This window comes from Meles meles, chromosome 3, assembly GCF_922984935.1.
Source record: "Meles meles chromosome 3, mMelMel3.1 paternal haplotype, whole genome shotgun sequence".
NCBI lineage: Eukaryota > Metazoa > Chordata > Mammalia > Carnivora > Mustelidae > Meles > Meles meles.
In genome coordinates, this window is record NC_060068.1 from 82,196,949 (window position 1) to 82,216,497 (window position 19,549).

Below are 19,549 nucleotides of genomic sequence, written 5' to 3' on the forward strand. Positions count from 1 at the left end.
AATAAAATCTCAGGCCTCATGGGCTTATGATCTGTTGTGAATATTCAGTCGTGTTATAGCACAAAAGCATCCATTGATATTAAGTAAATTAATGGGTATCTTTGGTTCTAATAAAATTTAAAAAACAAAGAAAAGGTGGCAGGCCAGATTTGACTGAAGGTAAAACTTGTAAGAGGCAGATGTATTTGCTTCTTTCGAAATGTAGAGTTTTAAAATTCTGTGCTCAATTATGTGCAGGTGACATATCTGGGAAAAGAGCTTTTAAATTATGTTTCTGAGGAAGTGCCCGTACCTGCAGAGCCAGTCGTGGTGCCTCAACAACATCAACCTTGTCTTCCAGGTATGTGCAGACCTACAGCCATTTCTTAGTCATGAGAAAGGCACCCGAAGGAATGGAGACAGCACTGCTTTTTTTTTTTTTTGGTTGTTCATTCATATAACATGAAAATAACTTTTAATGTGAACAATTCAATAGCATTTTGTTGTTGTTGTTATTTAAATTCTAGTTAGTTGACAGAGAGTTCAGTATGGTTCAGGAACAGAGTTCATCACTTGTGTACAACACCCAGTGCTCATCATAACTTGTAACTGTGCCCTCCTTAATGCCCATCACCCATCTAGCTAGCCCATCTGCCACCCACCTCCCTCCAGCAACCATCAGTTTGTTCTCTGTAGTTAAGAGTCTCTCGTGATTTGTTTCTCTCACTCTTTCTCCTCCTCCTGAATGTTCACCATTTTGTTTCTAAAATTCCACATATGAGTGAAATCTTGTCTCACTGACTTGTTTTGCTTAACATAATATTTAGTACATTCACCATGTTGTGCAACCACCACCTTTGAATAGTTCTAAAACAACTTCCATTACCCAAATGGAAACTCCACATGCATTCAACAATCCCCCTTTCTGTATGCCTCCCAATCTACTTTCTGTCTTTATGGATTTGCCTGTTCTGAATGTATCATGTAAGTGGAATCATATAACTTCCTGTGTCTGGCATCTTTCACTTAGCATAATGCTTTCAAGGGTCCTGCCTGGATGGATGTTCAGTTTCTACTTTTTGGCTGTTGGGTATAGTGTTGCCGTGAGCACATGTATACATGTATTTGTACCTATTTTTAGTTCTTTTGGATAGATACGTAGGAGTGGAGTTGCTATATCATATAGTATTATATGTTGAACTTTTTGAGGAACATCCAAAATGTTTTCCACAGCAACTGAATCATTTTACATCGTATCAGCAATATACGGGGGCTCCAGTTTCCCCATAGTCTCAACACTTGGCATTTTCTGTTTCTTTACAACACTGCATTTTTAACCACAGTTGATTGTAGAATTTTTTAAATGACACCTTCCCTCACAGTTCCTTTCTCTGAACCTATGCTATATTAACTTTGGGTAGATTTTTTAAAGTATCATACAGAAAGGAAAAATGGTATTTTTCCCTCCTGCAAGCATGATTTGGTGAGTTTTCTAAAAGCAAGTACTAAAATAAATCTTTGCTTATTAGTGTAAACTAATGTGCTTTATCTGATGGAATGACTTTAACCTGAGAAAACTGAAGAGAATGTAGTCTTCACCAGTTCGCAGCAGATTTTGAAACGATCTGGAGAGAGGCAACACACATTTCTGTAAAACAGACATAACTAAGGTTGTGTTACTCTTCTCTGCTGCAGTGCCCCCTCTTTTTCCGCTAGTGTCCCTGCCTCAGACCATCTGGGGACAGTATAGTCAGAAAGGAGATACAAACAGGAGATGATAATTCTGTGGTAACCAGAGTCAAGAACCAAATAGCGATTACTATCACTAAGCCCCTAACCAGGGGCTCCCCAGGGCCATTCCTTCCTAACAAACCTTAATAATTCACTATTTCCCTCTCTAACTTTATACCTGATCCACTGTAACCTCTTAGGGTCCTTCTTTGTTCTCAAAAACTGGCTCCAGAATAGGATGCATTTTCCTCAGTAGTCTGAAGATAGCCTCGAATGTGCTTTTCATCACTTTGGGAAAACCAGTCAGGTAAAACAGAAATTATGAAGAAGTTAAAGGGTTTAAATTGGACAGAGTTCTTGTAGTAATTTCTGGTCTTTGGTTCCTAACTTTCACTGCAGCTCTACCTAATCAAAACTTGGCATGGGGCTCAGGAACCTGAACTTTTTAAAATGATTCTTACGCAGCATGACTATAGACTTTGAATGACTAGTAAGTAGTATCTGATTTCTTACGCAGATAATAATTTGAAAACTCTTATATTCAGCCCTTCAGCTCGATCCCACACCACACCCACTCTCATGCTTGCATGCATTGCCTGCCTCCCTCCCTCAACCTCTTGCTCTCTCTCTTTCTGTCTCTCTATTACACATAAGCACACACACACACACACACACACACACACACACACACAAGAAAGCCAAGCAAAACCTTCATCCTCCTAGTTTCTAACCCCAAAAGTCAGAACAGAAATAAGGATCTTCCTTGTATCACAAAGGTTATCTCCTCAGATTTTCTAGTTCTGAGCAGGCATTTTCAACCCTAGCCATGCTTCTCCTTCCTCAAGAGGGCTCACAGTGCCCCTGCTAAGTGAGCATGAAATTAAAAAATGGGTTCTGAATGGCTGCTTCTGTTTCCTGCAATATAAACAAGTCTCTTGTTACTAATTTCTTTCCAGAAATACTGTATTTTCTTTCCTTTAGCTATATCAGAAAATGTTAATGAACTCTCTGGAGGGCCCATAGGCCAGCCAGTTTCTTGTTGCCTTAATCTGGGCCTAAGAATCTGCGGGTCTCTATTGGCATTACTTTTTTCTTTTTCTTTTTTTTTTTTTTTTAAGATTTTATTTATTTATTTTTTTAGAGAGGGAGCGTGAGCAGGGAGAGGGGGAGAGGGAGAGACAGAGAATCTCAGGCAGAATTCCCGCTGAGCACAGAGATCCATCCCAGGACCCTGAGATCATGACCTGAATCTAAACCAAGAGCTGGACGCTTAACCTACTGAGTCACTCAGGGGCCCTCTACGGGCTGGCATTCTGTAGGCTGCTGTTTGAGTTTTACTTGAACATATTTGATTTAAGATTCTTTTGTATGGGGGCGCCTGGGTGGCTCAGTGGGTTAAAGCCTCTACCTTCGGCTCAGGTCATGATCCCAGGGTTCTGGGATAGAGCCCTGCATCGGGCTCTCTGATCCGCAGGGAGCCTGCTTCCTCTCTCTCTGCCTGCCTCTCTGCCTACTTGTGATCTCTGCCTGTCGAATAAATAAATAAAATCTTAAAAAAAAAAAAAAAGATTCTTTTGTATGTGGTTTTGTAGTACCTGACAGAAATCCAAAGAGCTGGCAAGTTAGAAAAATGTAAACTCTTTAACAAGCAAACTATCTAAGAGAGAATCTTTTTCCCTCTTTTGCATATCAAAACATGGTCATGGAAATCATGGAACTGACACTCTAGAGTGCACAGAGTTTAAAGGATAAACAAGGCCATATGGATTTCATCAGCCCACTTCAGATCATGAACATAATCTGTTCTTCTATACTTTTTTAAGATTTTATTTATCTACATGACAGAGAGACAGTACAAGCTGGGGGAGTGGCAAGGAGAAGGCAGAGGGAGAGGAAGAAGCAGGTTTCCCGCTGAGCAAGGACCCTGTTATGGGGCTCAATCCCAGGACCCTGGCTGAGATCATGACTGGAGCCAAAGGCAGATGTTTAACCGACTGAGCCACGCAGGCACCCCTCTCTTCAGTTTTTAATGATCACACTCCTAAATAGTGTTTTTTGGCAATACAGGAATTAGGAATAGCTATTTACATTTTCCAAAGCTAGAGTAACGATGCTTCCCAGCTAAACACCACAGTCCTCAATCCAGCCAAATTATTAGTAGCACTCCCCTTCATTTTCAGATGTGCCTTGTTTAGATGACCCAGTACAGGAACCAAGCAAATAGGTATTGGAAAAAATGAAATTTGGACATGGTAAAAAGAGAGAGAGCAACTCTTCAATTTCATTTACCTTTTAAAAAAGTTTTTAAATTCCAGTTAGTTAACATACAGTGTAATACTAGTTTCAGGTATCGAATTCAGTGATAGATCATTTCTGCACATCACTGTGTTCATCATGACAAGCGCACTCCTTCATCCCCATCACCTATTTAACCCATCCCCTACCCCTCTCCTCTCTGGTAAACATCAGTTTGTTCTCTGTAAGAACTATGTAGATAGTTCTTACATACTGTTGTCTAAATAGGAAATCTTATGCATATCACTTTATATTATAAATAATTGCTGGTTACCTAATGTTCACCGCCTGACAGAGAAGGTCTTTGAGTTTAGAGTGACTTTTCTAAACTCTTGCTTCCTATTATATTCCCCCAAAGACTGGCAAAGTAGCTTTCCAGTAAAAGTTTATTAAATAATGTTTATGCATCACATAAATAATGAATGGATGGAAGCATGAATACGATCCTAAGGAGTGCTAATTTAAAACTGGATTTACATGTGATTGACTGTCCTCATAAGTAGACATGCTTAGATCTCACAGGCTATAATGAATGGAGTTTGTTGTGAAGAATTCAACAAATAGTAAATGGGATTTTGGTTAGTTAATATTATCTCCTTTATTTGAACTTTCTGCTTCTAACTGTGAGATATAAGAGTGATGGCCCTTCACATTTTCTGAACCATTTATTTTAAAAACAGCTATATCCCTCTATCTCCCCGCACTTCCTCCTTCCCCTCTTTATGAGAAATCATTAATCTGTTTAGTTTTTGTAACCATTTCCTAAACTTTGATCAAATGGTATCAACACTTCATGGGACAAATAGCAAACTCAATATCCAGTTGATTTCTACATACCATTTTGGAATTCTAGTATCAAGAAAATCCTGAGTCATGAAGATAAGTGATAAAAGTTTTTAATCTTGCCATTTTCAAGACTTTCCTCAATGAATCAGAGATGATGGAAGAACTTTTTTCCTAGTCCTGCACAGAAACTAGTTAAACTGATAACCCAGATTAGTGTGTTGGTGGACTCTAGAGTGTTAGAATATGGTAATACATTTGAAGGTATATATTATTTCCAACTAAAGATTTTAAACATACAAACACCAGCCTTTAAAAAATGAAATTCTGGGGGCACCTGGGTGGCTCAGTGGGTTAAAGCCTCTGCCTTCAGCTCAGGTCATGATCCCAGGGTCCTGGGATCGCCCCGCATCGGGCTCTCTGCTCAGCAAGGAGCCTGCTTCCTCCTCTCTATCTCTCTGCCTGCCTCTGTGCCTACTTGTGATTTCTGTCTGTCAGATAAATGAATAAAATCTTTTTTTTTTAAAATGAAATTCTGTTGATTAAATCCTGAAGTACCTCTCCCTAAAGTCCTTAGAAGCTGTAAAATGGAGTGAATCTATGGTGCATTTTCCCTTGAAATTTCACAAGTTCCTCCCAAGCCTCTCTTCTCTCTGCTTACCTGGCTGTAGTTTCTCTTCTGTGTTTTTGAGGGAATCTTCACTGATATTTCAGAATAAACTGGAGGGGAAAAAATGAACATTCCCAAACTTCTACATAACTTGTGATCACTGTGTACAGACATATCAACCTTTTCCACAGTTCTTTAAAAAAGAATCTGTTAAGGTAGATGACATTTCATTATTTACCTGAAAAGTCAGTTTTATATATATCTATGTCACTTGTCACCATAGTATTAGGACAGTCAAAGCACATTATGCCAAATATGTTCATCTTAAGAAAAAAAAAATTTCCCAAGCCGTCATTTACTGCATAATTAATTAATGTCATTTTCTTTTGAGGGAACCTAACATTATTTCTTCATTTGAAAATAGAACATGCTTTTTCAGAAAAAATAGACTCTTTTTTGTTTCTAATAAAAGCTGTCCTTGACCTACCAATAATATGTTGCAAATAAATAACTTTAGAGGAAGAGTTTTCTTCATTTCGGTGCTGTTACTGTGCGTCATTGCTGGTAGAAGTATGTGTAATCGAGCACACACACTCACAGGTGCTTCTGTTTTATGTGGCTAAGAATTTCTTCAAACTTAAACATGTAAGGAAGATGGGTGCCTGATAACAGAGCAGAAGGTGTTTATTTCAGCTCCTGTTTATGATTCGTGTTGTTTTTCGTTACTTTTTCTAAAAAATTTTTTTAAAATATTTTATTTATTTATTTGACAGAGAGAGATCACAAGTAGGCAGAGAGGCAGGCAGAGAGAGAAGGGGAAGCAGGCTCCCTGCTGAGCAGAGAGCCTGATACCGAGCTTGATCCCAGGACCCCGAGACCATGACCTGAGCCGAAGGCAGAGACTTAACCCATTGAGCCACCCAGACTCCCTGGTTTTTTGTTACTTAATCATAATTATTTTTCATCATAGTATCATGATTAACTTTGACCTAATTCATAAAATGGATGATATATCTACTGATAGAGGAGAAAAGAGAAGAAAACTAATTTCCTGTTGAGCACCTGCCATGTGCCAGGCCCCCTGCCAGATCACTGTCTATACATTAAGCCACTGAGGAGCTTCTAACTAGTAAAACTCCAGAGTTCCTGTCTGTGCAACAAAGGCAGAAAAAACATGAACACTTTACATATAAAAATTTTTTTAAAGATTTTTTTATTCATGAGTGGCAGAGGGAGAAGCAGGCTTCTCATTGAGCAGGGAGCCCGATCCCAGCACCCTGAGATCGTGACCTGAGCCAAAGGCAGATACTTAACTGACTGAGCCACCCAGGTGTCCCGTCTCATTCTGTTTTCTATGCCCAAGATAAAGCTGTAAATCAACATCGGCTTATCTTGGGGAAAAGGCTGTTTGTAGTCTAAAACACCACGGCAGGAAAAGGATGACTGAGGCTTCTGAAGGTAGTTGTACAAACTCCTCTGTGCCTCAATTTCCAATAAACCGAGAATAAAACAGTTGTGAAGATTAGATGGGAAGTTGCAGTGAAATGACTGGGTACTGCTTAACATATAGCAAACATTCAATAAATATAAGCTGCTATTATTATCATTATTTCTTACTGAAAATAGTATTGGGTTGGAAGATGGATAATCAGTTTTCTAGGCCGCACAAACTTGTGTGATCTCAAGCAAGTTACGTAACTTCTCAAGCCCAGTACAACAAGGAAAATAGCCATATAAGTGAGTGTGGCTCTGCTTGCTGCTCCTCGGCCCCAACAAGCACCTCACAGCTAAAGAACCATTCTGCTCATGAAAGAAATAGGGAGAAAGCCATCCTTCTCAAATAATATAACCAAATGTTAGATATTCTGCATAAGTCTCCTTGAAGTGAACTGCGAGATTCATCACCAGGCAAAAGAATAGGTTCATGCAACTATTCATGTTATCTAGTTGCCTAAATTAGCACTTCAAAATGACAGGCTAACTAGTTAGGTTAAAAATAATTTTAGCTTTCACTTTTCTTTTTCCTATAGTTTTTTAAAAAATTTTCCTTAATAGATCAAAAGCAAAAATAATCAGGTTCATTATTTTAACTGATATTTCAGTTCTGAAACATCACTAACCTATGAATTCTTTTCATTCAACCCATTTTTCCTCTCTGGCTCTGTTTCATCATCTGCAAAACAGGTCCAAGACCAAGATAAATGCACTTTTAACACCAAAGTTCTGCTTGTTCTCTCTCTGACAAATAAAACAATAAAGTCTAGGGTGCCTGGGTGGCTCAGTGGGTTAAGCCTCTGCCTTTGGCTCAGGTCATGATTTCAGGGTCCTGGGATCAAGGCCCGCATGGGGCTCTTTGCTCAGTGGGGAGCCTGCTTCCCCCCCTCTCTCTGCCTGCCTCTCTGCCTACTTGTGATCTCTCACTCTGTCAAATAAATAAAATCTTTTTTTTTTATTAAGTCTATTTAAAAAAAAAAAAAGAAAATGGAGTAAATTATGACTGGTCCAAAATCTCTGTGTGCTCATAGACTTGACTAGGGTCTAGGATTTGTAATAAGTTTAAATATTATTTTATAAAGACAGTTTTTAATTTGTTGACACTTTTTTAAACAGGAACTTCCAGAGAGTCAATGCAAAGCATTCCATATTATCTACAAATAAATGAAGTACTATCAATCAGCGATCAAGAATTTCTCCCATGCCATATAATGGATCAGCATTGGAAGTTCTATGTGGAATGTGAAGAGCTAACATTCTAAAGCCTTGTTTTCATAATAGACATTTGTTCTTATTAGACATTTGTTCATTAACCCGCATTCATATTTTATATGGACTGGAGGGCCAATTTTAACACACCCTTCATGAGTTGCTACTTAAAATGTGTTTACTGTTGTAAGAAAAAATAAAACTTGAACTATTGTAGTACAATTAATACCTTTTTGCTGTTGAAATAAAGGCATTTTTTAATTAAACCATATTGATTCTCTGGCTTTGATTTTACAAACATAAATGTAAATCTAATCTTTCAATCAACACCTCTACCTTTGTATAAATAACAGTTGTTCCTTAACGGAAGTAAGGATAAAAAAAGAGTGATAATTGGTCCATAAAAGGCCCAAATAAAGTGAATCTATTTAAAATAAGAATTTGATGTCCCAGTAACCAAAATGTAAAATTATCAAAAAGGTTTATTTTAAATTCCATAAAATTTGGCATAGATAGAACTGTAACTGTGATAAGTCATAGAACAAAAATGAATCAAATGTTGATTTGGGGGCTGATTATTTTAAATAGGATACTTAACCTTTGACTTTTGGCACATTATCATCATGAAGATTCTTTTTTTTTAAGAAAGATATTTTTTGTAAAAGAAACTTGGTAAGTTTTCTTAAGGGTCTGTTTTCCTCCTTTGGTTGCCATCTTATTCTTCACGTGTCACCATCTCAGGCGCCCAGAGAAGCTGTTTAACTTGTTGGCTTGAGTCCATCCTTTCTTTCTCATTTGGGTAGAGAAGTTAAGTTGCAATAAAAGTAACTCTCACAAATGTTAGACCTTGGGAGATATAATGTTGTTAATTTTTATTTTTTCAGTGTTCCAAGGTACTTTATATACCACACCCAGTGCTCCATGCAATATGTGCCCTCCTTAATATCCACCACTAGGCTTACCCATCCCCTCCCCACTCCCCCCTAAAACCCTCAGTTTGTTTCTCAGAGTCCCCAGTCTCTCATGGTTCATCGTCCTCTCCGATTTCTCCAATTCACTTTTCCTTTCTTTCTCCTAATGTCCTCCATGTTATTCCTTATGTCCCACAAGTAAGTGAAACCATATGATAATTGACTTTGCTGCACTTACTTCACTCAGCATAATCTCCTGGCACAAAAACAGACACATAGACCAGTGGAACAGAGTAGAGAGCCCAGATATGGACCCTCAACTCTATGGTCAGCTAATCTTCCACAAAGCAGGAAGGAATATCCAGTGGAAAAAAGACAGTCTCTTCAATAAATGGTTCTGGGGAAATTGGGCAGCTACATACAGAAGAATGAAACTCAACTATACGCTTACACCATACACAAAGATAAACTTTCAATGGGTGAAAGACCTCAACGTGATACAGGAATCCATTAAAATCCTAGAGGAGAACATATGCAGTAACCTCTTCGACACTGGCCACAGCAACTTCTTTCAAGACACATCTCCAAAGGCAAAGGAAACAAAAGCGAAAATAAACTTTTGGGACTTCAAGATAAAAAGCTTCTGCACAGCAAAGGAAACAGTCAACAAAACAAAGAGGCAACCTACAGAATGGGAGAAGATATTTGCAAGTGACACTAAGACAAAGGGCTGATATCCAAGATCTATAAAGAACTCCTCAAACTCAACACCCAAAAAACATAATCAAGTCAAAAAATGGGCAGAAGACATGAACAGACACTTCTCCAAAGAAGACATACAAAAATGGCTAGCAGACACATGAAAACATGTTCATCATCATTAGCCATCAGGGAAATTCAAATCAAAACCACATTGAGATACCACCTTACACCAGTTAGAATGGCAAAGATTAACAAGACAGTAAACAACAAATGTTGGACAGGATGTGGAGAAAGGGGAACCCTCTTACACTGTTGGTGGGAATGCAAGTTGGTGCAGCCACTTGGAAAACTGTAGAGATTCCTCACAAAATTAAAAATAGAGATACCCTATGACCCTGCAATTTCAGTACTGGGTATTTACCCCAAAGATACAGATGTAGTGAAAAGAAGGGCCATCTGTACCCCAATGTTTATAGCAGCAATGGCCACGGTCGCCAAATTGTGGAAAGAACCAAGATGCCCTTCAACAGACGAATGGATAAGGAAGATGTGGTCCATATACACAATGGAGTATTATGCCTCTATCAGAAAGGATGAATACCCAACTTTTGTAGCAACATGGACAGGACTGGAAGAGATTATGCTGAGTGAAATAAGTCAAGCAGAGAGAGTCAAGTATCATATGGTTTCACTTATTTGTGGAGCATAACAAAGAACATGGAGGACATGGGGAGATGGAGAGGAGAAGGGAGTTGAGGGAAACTGGAAGGGGAGATGAACCATGAGAGACTATGGACTCTGAAAAACAACCTGAGGGTTTTGAAGGGGCAGGGGGTGGGAGGTTGGAGAACCAGGTGGAGGGTAATAGGGAGGGCACGTATTGCATGGAGCATTGGGTGTGGTGCAAAGCAATGAATACTGTTATGCTGAAAATAAATAAATAAATAAATAATAAAATTTTTAAAATGTGTCTTTGAATGTGTGTATAATATAGTCATATAAATATACATGTATTTATATCATGTATGCTGTATATACTTGATGAGTCATGAAATGTGTACTTGTATATATGAACATGTGTGTGGAGTGGGGGCAGAGGTATGTTGAATAAAAGGTCTGGAATGCCACCAAGAAAATGATTTGCCATGTCTGCCCCTAAGGGAGTTGAACTGGGAAGTGTGGAAGGATAGTTCTGCGGTGTACTTTCAACTTAAGAAAACACATATTTCTTTTGAAACTTAAAAAATATTTTTAAAGAATAACTTAAAAAGGTATTTTGCTTAGTTATTACAATTTACAAAAGTCATATACTGTAAGTTTATAGTACAAGAGCTTGAAGATCTGAGTTTTCATGTTAATGATCAAATTCTTAAATTTCCTAAGCCCAGTAAAAAATGTATACACTAACTGGTAAGTAACAAAATATCCAGTGCCCTTGAGGCATGCTGGGTGTTGCCCAAACTAAACAACAAAAGGGTCTACTCCAACCAAGGCTGGAGTCCAGAGAGCTATGTCACACCATATCATCTCTGAAAAAAGACAACATTTTGGGTGTTGCTAGATGTTTTGTCTTTTCTGGGTTGAAACCCTCAAACTTCTGGCCATAAGCCATATAAGGGACCTCCAAAAATAGCTAATAATCCAATCTCCTACCTGATACTTGTATCCTTTCTATAACATTAACTTGAACACCCCTGGGATACTCCATACCCAACAAGGAAGCCTATTCCCTTTCAGACAGGTATTCCTAAGTGTTAGAAAGGTGGAACCACAATGTCCCAGGCTTCACAATCCTATTAGGATAAAAATACTTCTGTTGGGGCACCTGGGTGGCTCAGTGGGTTAAAGCCTCTGGCTTAGGCTCAGGTCATGATCCCAGGGTCCTGGGATCGAGCCGAGCCCCACATCAGGCTCTCTGCTCAGCAGGGAGCCTGCTTCCCTTCCTCTCTGCCTGCCTCTCTGCCTACTTGTGATCTCTGTCAAATAAATAAATAAAAAATCTTTAAAAAATGAAATAAAATTAAAAAATACTCCTGTTCATGAGTTGAATTATGGCATAGACTTCCACTGGCCTGATTGCTGAGAATGGCCAACCACACATCTTGTCCTTTTCTCCTCAATTTCTCTTTCATTTGTTTCCTTTCAGTTTACCTCCCCGAGTTCAGTCATTTGTCAATGTGTACCTAGACTATATGCAACTGGAATTCTGCCCCATTTCAACCCAGTTCTTTACTTTATAAAACTTATGGCACGCTGTGCCAAATTATTCTTAAAGATCTCTTTTCCTTCCCTGCTGCTACAAGAGTCAAATCTAGGCCCAACATTCAAGGCCCACTATTCTCTGGCCCTAACATAACCTTCCAGCTTCATCTCCCAATCATCTCTAACTTCTGACTCACTCTTAAGAGTAAGTCATCCTTTAGTATCCCTGGTATAGTCCAAATTGTATCCTCTTAAAATTCATATGTTGAAGTCCTAATCCCTGAACCTTAAAATGTGACTTATATTTAGAAATAGGTCCTTTAAAGAGGTGGTTAAGTTAAAATACTTTAGGTCAGTAAGTTAAGTCCCAATATAATCTATTGTTCTTATATGAAGAAATTGGACACACAAAGGAATACCAGAGATGCACATGCACAAATAAACATCGTGTGAGGACACAGTGAGAAGGCAGTCATCTATACACCGAGGACAGAGAACTCAGAATAAGACCCACACTGTCAACTCCTTGATCTTGGATCTCAACGCTCCAGAACTATGAGAAATAACTTTCAGTTGTTTAAGTCACCCAGTTTGGGGTATTCCTTTATGGCACTTCAAGCAAGTGAATACAATCCCTAATTCTCCCATACATTTGCTTATACTACCTAGAACATTCCCTCTCCTGCCCATCGATGTGTTCTTTATTCTTTGAGCCCTCTCCTCATATAGGAACTCATGTATTGCTGTCTCAGAGCACCCCGATCCAAGCACCTAAAATTTACAGATTGGTACTATTAGTTTTCACAGCTTTTCTCCCCCAAGTAGCTGGGAAACTGAGCAAGATCAGGCTTAGAGTTTTATACTTTATTTCCTGTAAAATATCTCAAGCATACTAGATGCTCAGGAAATACCAACCAGTTAGGATGTTTCAGGCACAATAACAGAAAACCCTACTCCAAATGGCTTAAGCAAAAAGGAAAACTTATTACTTCCTATAACAAGTCCAGATGTAGAAACTTCAGAGTTGGTTCATTCTTCAACTCAACATTGTAACTGTTGCTTCTATCTTGCTTCCAGCTCCCTTCATGATGCCAAGATGGCTCCTCTGTTACACGCAGGAGGACATACAGAAAGAGCATCATTAGAAGAAAAGAAATATTTTCTTCCAATGCACATCTTTTCTGGACACCATCACCAACCCCTGGACATTGTGTCTCATTGGCTAGAATTGTACCATCTGCCCATTTGTAAATCAGTCACTGGCCAGGGAATTGGGGTTAATCTGACCGGCAGAGAGGAGTAAGTATATACCCCCGAGCGGGGGAGTGCTTAGCTAGCTGTACAGATTCCACACTCTGACAGTAAAAAACCGAAACAAACAAACAAAAAAACCCCACAGAAACAAATAAATGTGGAAGGGGAGAGGTGGGGCCGAGAGCAATATTTATCGAGCACTTTATATATGCCAGTCATTATTGTAGTATTAACTCATTTAAATCCTCACCATACCCTATGAGGGAGAAGATCTTATCTGCATTTCACAAATGAGGGAACGGAGGTACAGGGTAAAGTAACTTGACCTGAAGTCACACAGCTACCCAGTGCTAAAGCCAGGATTCAAACCTGGTTGTCTGGTTTCAGAACTCATGCTATCAGGCGTCATATAGTTCCTCTTTCTCAACCAAAAGTTTCTGCCGGGATATATATGTTAAATGATGAAAAGAGTGTTGACATTATCCTGAGTGATGATGACCCTATTGACTTCTTCCACCCACACACTCTGAGGGAGTCAGTGTTTGCTCACTTCGGTGAATGACAGGTAGTGTCAGGCCCAACAGATAGAGGTGGAAAATGGAAGGCAGAAGTCTTACTGGATGAGTCATGATATGAACACATGGGTATCTGCTCTTGGGCTCTCTCTTTTTAGATCTAGGCTATTCCAGGTATAAAGAATGAGTAAAGCAAATTCATCTGAGGTATTGCCCAAACTCAGTTTTCGTGGGGAACTATCCTGTTGTTTTTAAATGAATGCATGTGCCCATACAACCTGAACTTTAAGTCCCTTCAGATTCTCAGTACATGGAGAGGTAACAGCACCCTCCATGGGTTTCTTTGGACTCCCTGTCCTATTTCCCCTCAGCTCATTTATGTTGAAACCTATTTTACAGAAGGAAACTGGATACATATCACTCTTAAACAGGTTAAAGCCAAGAACCATAGTAAGCTTCAGCTTGAACTCGATCATAAGGTTCTTCTGTCCCTAATTCTTCTACCACCTAAATAAGAGGAATGGAATTTGAGGCTATGTCAGATCAGCTTGTCTCAGTCTTAATTCAAGCCCTGAATACAGGCTGCATGGTCAACCTTAAATTCCTTGGACATATTTGTAACTTCATATTCTTTCATCTAGGCTACTTTGGCAGGGGCTTTAAAGTAGGAACAGCAGATGAAAACATTTGAAGCTGTAATGTAAATAGTGGTATTTCTAAAAGTAAAAGCAGTTAACATTTCTGTTTTTAGATTTTCACAAGACACCTTAACGTTCCAAGAAGTCTGACAGTTTGGCTGAGGTAAGAAGCTGGGTCAGGTCCTTCAAAGCCAGAGGTGCGGAAGTGGTGAGGCAGGTTACCAGCTGGTGGGGGAGCCTCACTAATCACCCAACAGCTGCAGCCACACACAGCATATTTGTTCTCTGTTCATTTTGCCTACACATCAACTGTCCTGAGATGATTACACAGAGCAAAACGAAAACTATGTTTCTTTGTGTACAAATGGCTCAAAACCAAAAAATGCTGGTGTGGATATGGAGAGGTTTAAGAAAGTTTTGACAAATCTTTGCCAAAATGTGTGTGTGTGTGTGTACCTCTAGGATAAATAAAAGAGTAGATAGTCATACTTGGAAGAACCCAGCTCTGTGCCACAAATTATTTTATGTGTAGTCATGTGAGCCCAGAGAGCCCCTAACTCTCTCAAATTGTGGATGTCCTTTTTCTTTAGAACCAAGTGGAATGACTTGAGCCCCACAGTCAACATAAAGGCAGAGTCCACGACCACCCCATTTTATGTCCCTCTGCTCCTTTTTCTCTATATCTTCCCATGAAAGGACCTATGTTCCCCACTCTACAGCATTTCTATGACACTCCGTCAGCCTCCTGATCAGCTTGGTCCTTGGACCTTGCTCTCAGCCACTAGAGTTCTCACCACCTCCCACACCCCTCTGCCTCATACTATTCTCACCCCAGTTGTCCTTTCCCCAAAGCACCACCCACCCAGCTCTCCTATGAAGCCTGGTAAAGGGGAAGGAGTCCTAGCACAGCACAGCACAGCACAGCACAAAACTTAATTACTGGACATGACCTCTGCCTAGAGAGCTTCTCCCTGATGACCTTCTCATCAGAGCCTGTCTTTTTTTTTTTTTTTTTAAGTCTTTATTTATTTATTGGACACACACAGAGAGAGAGAGAGATCACAAGGAGGCAGAGAAGCAGGCAGAGAGAGAGGAGGAAGCAGGCTCCCCGCTGAGCAGAGAGCCTGATGTGGGACTCGATCCCAGGACCCTGAGATCATGACCTGAGCCAAAGGCAGAGGCTTAACCCCCTGAGCCACCCAGGCGCCCCTCATCAGAGCCTGTCTTGATTGAAGCAGTACAAGAGAGTGGACGTGAGGGCAGGCAGTGGGCCAACATCCTGGCTCTACCACCCTCCAGTTACAGAACCTTGTGACCCTCTCTAGGGTTACAGAGCCTTGTTACCCCTCCATCTCTATAAATGGGGCTAGCAATGTGCCTCCGTCCCCAGATGTTTGTGAGGATTAAATGAGGTAGGCTCTGTAAAGCAGGCATCAGCCACTGTGGCTGGCAAAGAGTGATTGCTCAATAAATGACAGCTATTGTTGTTATGAGGGGTAACTTGCCCAGGCTCCCCTCCCTAAACCTCTAATAACAATCTTGCCACACCACACACACACACACACACACACACACACCACCCCTACACTTATTACTGCAGAATCTTTGAGAACAAGTCTGGGGATCAGTAATTTTTTAAGCTCCCCACGTGACTTTAATATGCAGTCACACTGAGAACCACTGCTCTAGACTTTGTCCACATCGCCCCCTTCCCTCTCCTGGGCTACTTGTCATCTTTCTTTCTCTAGGCATTCAAGAGAAACTCAGTATTCTCCTGTGCATTCTACCATTTTGTTAAAAGCACAGCATTTTTGCTCTCTATGACTCACCCTAATCGCCTTGGATTTCTCACCTTCCATATACAATAATTGTTTTCTGCTCTGGCCATGAAGTACATGAGATTTTATTCAGTTGTTGTTTTAGATAACATTTTTTTACAATAGCGAGAAGTTACTACAGTTGTCCCCAAATGGGGTTATTGTGTAAGTTTCTGCACATTTCTTCTAGACTAGGAGCTCAGGGATTCCAGCTGCGTGACATAAGAAGCCGGAAGCAATAGGGGCACAACCTAGTAATGGGCTTGGAGTACTTACAAAATATTTCTATGGATCCCAGGGGCTTTTCAACCTCAGGAATGCTTTAGAATCACCCAGTGAATGTTAAAACCCAGCCCAAATCCAGAACCCACCCCCAAAGATTCTAATTTCATGGATCTGGAGTAGTGTCTGGGCTGTCAGGATTTTTTTCATCTCTCCCAGATGATTCCAGTGAGCAGCCACTGATCTTTGGAAACTAATCTCGTCATTTCACTTTTTTCTCCCAACCACCACCAATCATTGCATTAATCCCATGTTTCCCCAACTAACCCTTTAAAAGAATTAGTTGGGATGCTTCTTAAGAATACAGATTCCGGGGCCCCACTTGAAGCTTCCTGAATCAAAATGTCCATATAAGTCTCATCAGGCAAATATGAGAAACACTGTATTAATTCAAGTTGTCTTGGGCCATTTTCCATTGATTAATATGTACTTAATTTATTTAAAAAATATTTAATGAGCACCTAACATACGCCCAACATTGTTTTAGTTGTTATACAGCAAAAAAACAAGACAATTCCATGTTCTTACGGATACTATGTCTAGGAGCAGAGTAACCAAGGCAACAACTTAATTTCTGATAGTGACCAATGTCATAAAGGTCCTGGAGAAAGATAAAGGGCTACAAGGTGACATGAAGTTACTGTAGGGCATTATTTTAAAAGGGGTGTCAAGCGAAGGCCTGGTTTTGAGAAGTTGCGTCGGAACAGTCAACCGAGTGATAAGAAATTGCTTAAGAATTCTATTGCAGCCCCACTTATGCCATTTTTAATCTTCTGAATTAGATGGGCTTTTCTTCAAGGTCAGGGACTGTCTTCTATACTTTTATATTCTCCTATAGCAACCCATATAGCACTTTGCACAAGCAAGAACTCAGTGAATCACACTAGACTCAAAAGCATTTTACCCTTAAATATACCTTTGAAGACAACACGCAGAGGATGCAGTAAGTTCCCTGCTTACTGAGTAAAGGAAAATCCAGGTAAATGCATTCAATCATCAGATACTCAGCCCAAGGCTAGACTCTCTGCTTGCTTCCAGCTGTAACCACACTTACAGATTCTTATTAGAAAGTCCTTAAAACCTGCCAAGATCTGGTCCTCTGTGCATGACTCCACACTGATGAGATCAGACACTAAGTTGTGATTATCAGTTTTTGTCAACTTATTTTGTGATATAATTTATGGTCTTTTGTACTCAACTTCTCACCCATGTCTCTGTGTGCCTTCAAGTTCCATTCAACCCCTATTTTCGTAAGATGATCAGCTGAGGTTTCAGAGGGCCACAGTATCCTATTATGTCTCTGAAGGCCAAAAGAGATTCTTTTTTTTTTTTTTTTTAAGATTTTATTTATTTATTTGACAGACAGATCACAAGTAGGCAGAGAGGCAGGCAGAGAGAGAGAGATAGAGAGGGAAGCAGGCTCCCTGCTGAGCAGAGAGCTCCATACGGGACTCAGTCCCAGGACGCTGAGATCATGACCTGAGCCCAACGCAGCAGCTTAACCCACTGAGCCACCCAGGCGCCCCAAAAGAGATTCTTTAATACAGTCAAAAATCCCCAGAAGTTTTAGGGAAACCAATTTGGATGTCTGGGGGAGGTTTATCACAATTCCAGTTTGGAATTCACATGGCTTTGAGGAAGGCTTTTCATTTCTTACAGGATTACCATGTTCTTCAAATGCTTTCCTTGCGCCAAGAACAACACAACTAGTACTGGAAGGCTCTCACCCAGGGTGAAAAGCTCACTGGGGCAAGGAAATTCCTGAACAAGGACTATTGAGGCCAATGTGTTTCAAACCAATTCTATAACTGATTTGCTGTTTGACTTGGGCAAGTTACTTGACCCTCCATTGAGCCCCAGCATCCTTAGTTGTAAGATATGATGTCCTTTTCTCCACGGACACTCAGGATTGTCACAAAGACAAATGAAATTAATGAAAGGAAAGAGCACTGTAAAGCATGTTCATTGCTATGGCATTACTACATACTATTATTATAGCCAAAGTAATTCACTTATATTCCATACAGTAAGTGCTCACAACTGTTCAGTCTCTCATGTCTGCAATGAAATTTCAGAAGTAAGATTCTGCCTGGCACACATACTGCCTTTAGGGCTGTGCTTTTGATAAGCCTTCCTGATTCATCTTTGCTTTCCTTCAAAGATATGCTTAGATTACCCTCTACTTGGAGTAAAGCCCTTTAGTGGTGTCCTCGGTGACCGTGCCCCTTGGCTGAATTCTGGGGCACAGCTGTCATTTGGCCCATGGGATTGTCATTTGGCCCCAGTCAGCTGGCTCTTTACATCTCCTGTCTTGCTGGTAAATTACATTCTGGGTATAGAGACTATATCTGTAGGTACAGTGTCTTACTCTGAGGAGAGGGCCTATGATTTATACCTCTTTGCATCCTTAGCTCAAGCATTTTCATTAACAATGATTTTTAGGGACGCTACTGGGTTGAATAGTGTCTCCCCAAAATTCATGTCCACCCAGAAGTTGTGAACATGACCTTATTTGGAAATAGAGTCTTTGCAGATATAAAGGAGTTAGGATGAGGTCATACTGGATTAGGGTAGCCCTACATCCAACGTCTGGTTTCCTTAAAGAAGAGAGAAATTTGGACACAGAGGAGATCCAGACAAAGAAGGCTAATGCAGTGATGGAAGCAGAGGCTGGAGTGATGCTCCTGCAGGCCAAGGAATGCCACCTTCCACTGGACCATATCCTGGATTACTGAAGGAACAGGTACCCTGCATCCCTTTCCAATAGAAATCCCCAAACCCAAGCAACCACTGGATTTATTCCCCTTTTGGAGTCTCCCAGACACACTCTCTCTACTCTTCTCTGTACTCAGCTATTCAATAAACTCCATTTTCGCTTCCTCCTGGCAAGCATTTGATCTCCATCTCGCCTGTAGACTTGGCTGATCTGCAGGACCCCCATTCTGAGTCCTCAGACTAGTCTGCCTGCATCCCGCCCACAACACAAAACTGATATATTTCAATACTGCCCAATCGGTTAAGTGCGTCTGTGCTTGCTTTCAATTATTCAGTGAGCAGGGTTGGCACTGGATCCTGCGCCCTCAAGGCTGCTGCCCTCACCCCCGCTTCAGGGTAAAGAGCAGGCCGT

General features: G+C 40.3%; 1 protein-coding gene across 1 annotated transcript in view; it reads left to right on the forward strand.

Annotated features, from left to right (window-relative positions):
• Positions 1-8,259, forward strand: part of ANKRD31 (ankyrin repeat domain 31) — a 148,259-nt gene extending 140,000 nt beyond the window's left edge. The window contains 3 exon segments of the mRNA XM_045998906.1: positions 238-340; positions 3,891-3,962; positions 8,009-8,259. Coding sequence (XP_045854862.1) covers positions 238-340; positions 3,891-3,962; positions 8,009-8,154 — 321 coding nt within the window. The 3' untranslated portion in view covers positions 8,155-8,259.
• Positions 8,260-19,549: the final 11,290 nt, after the last annotated feature.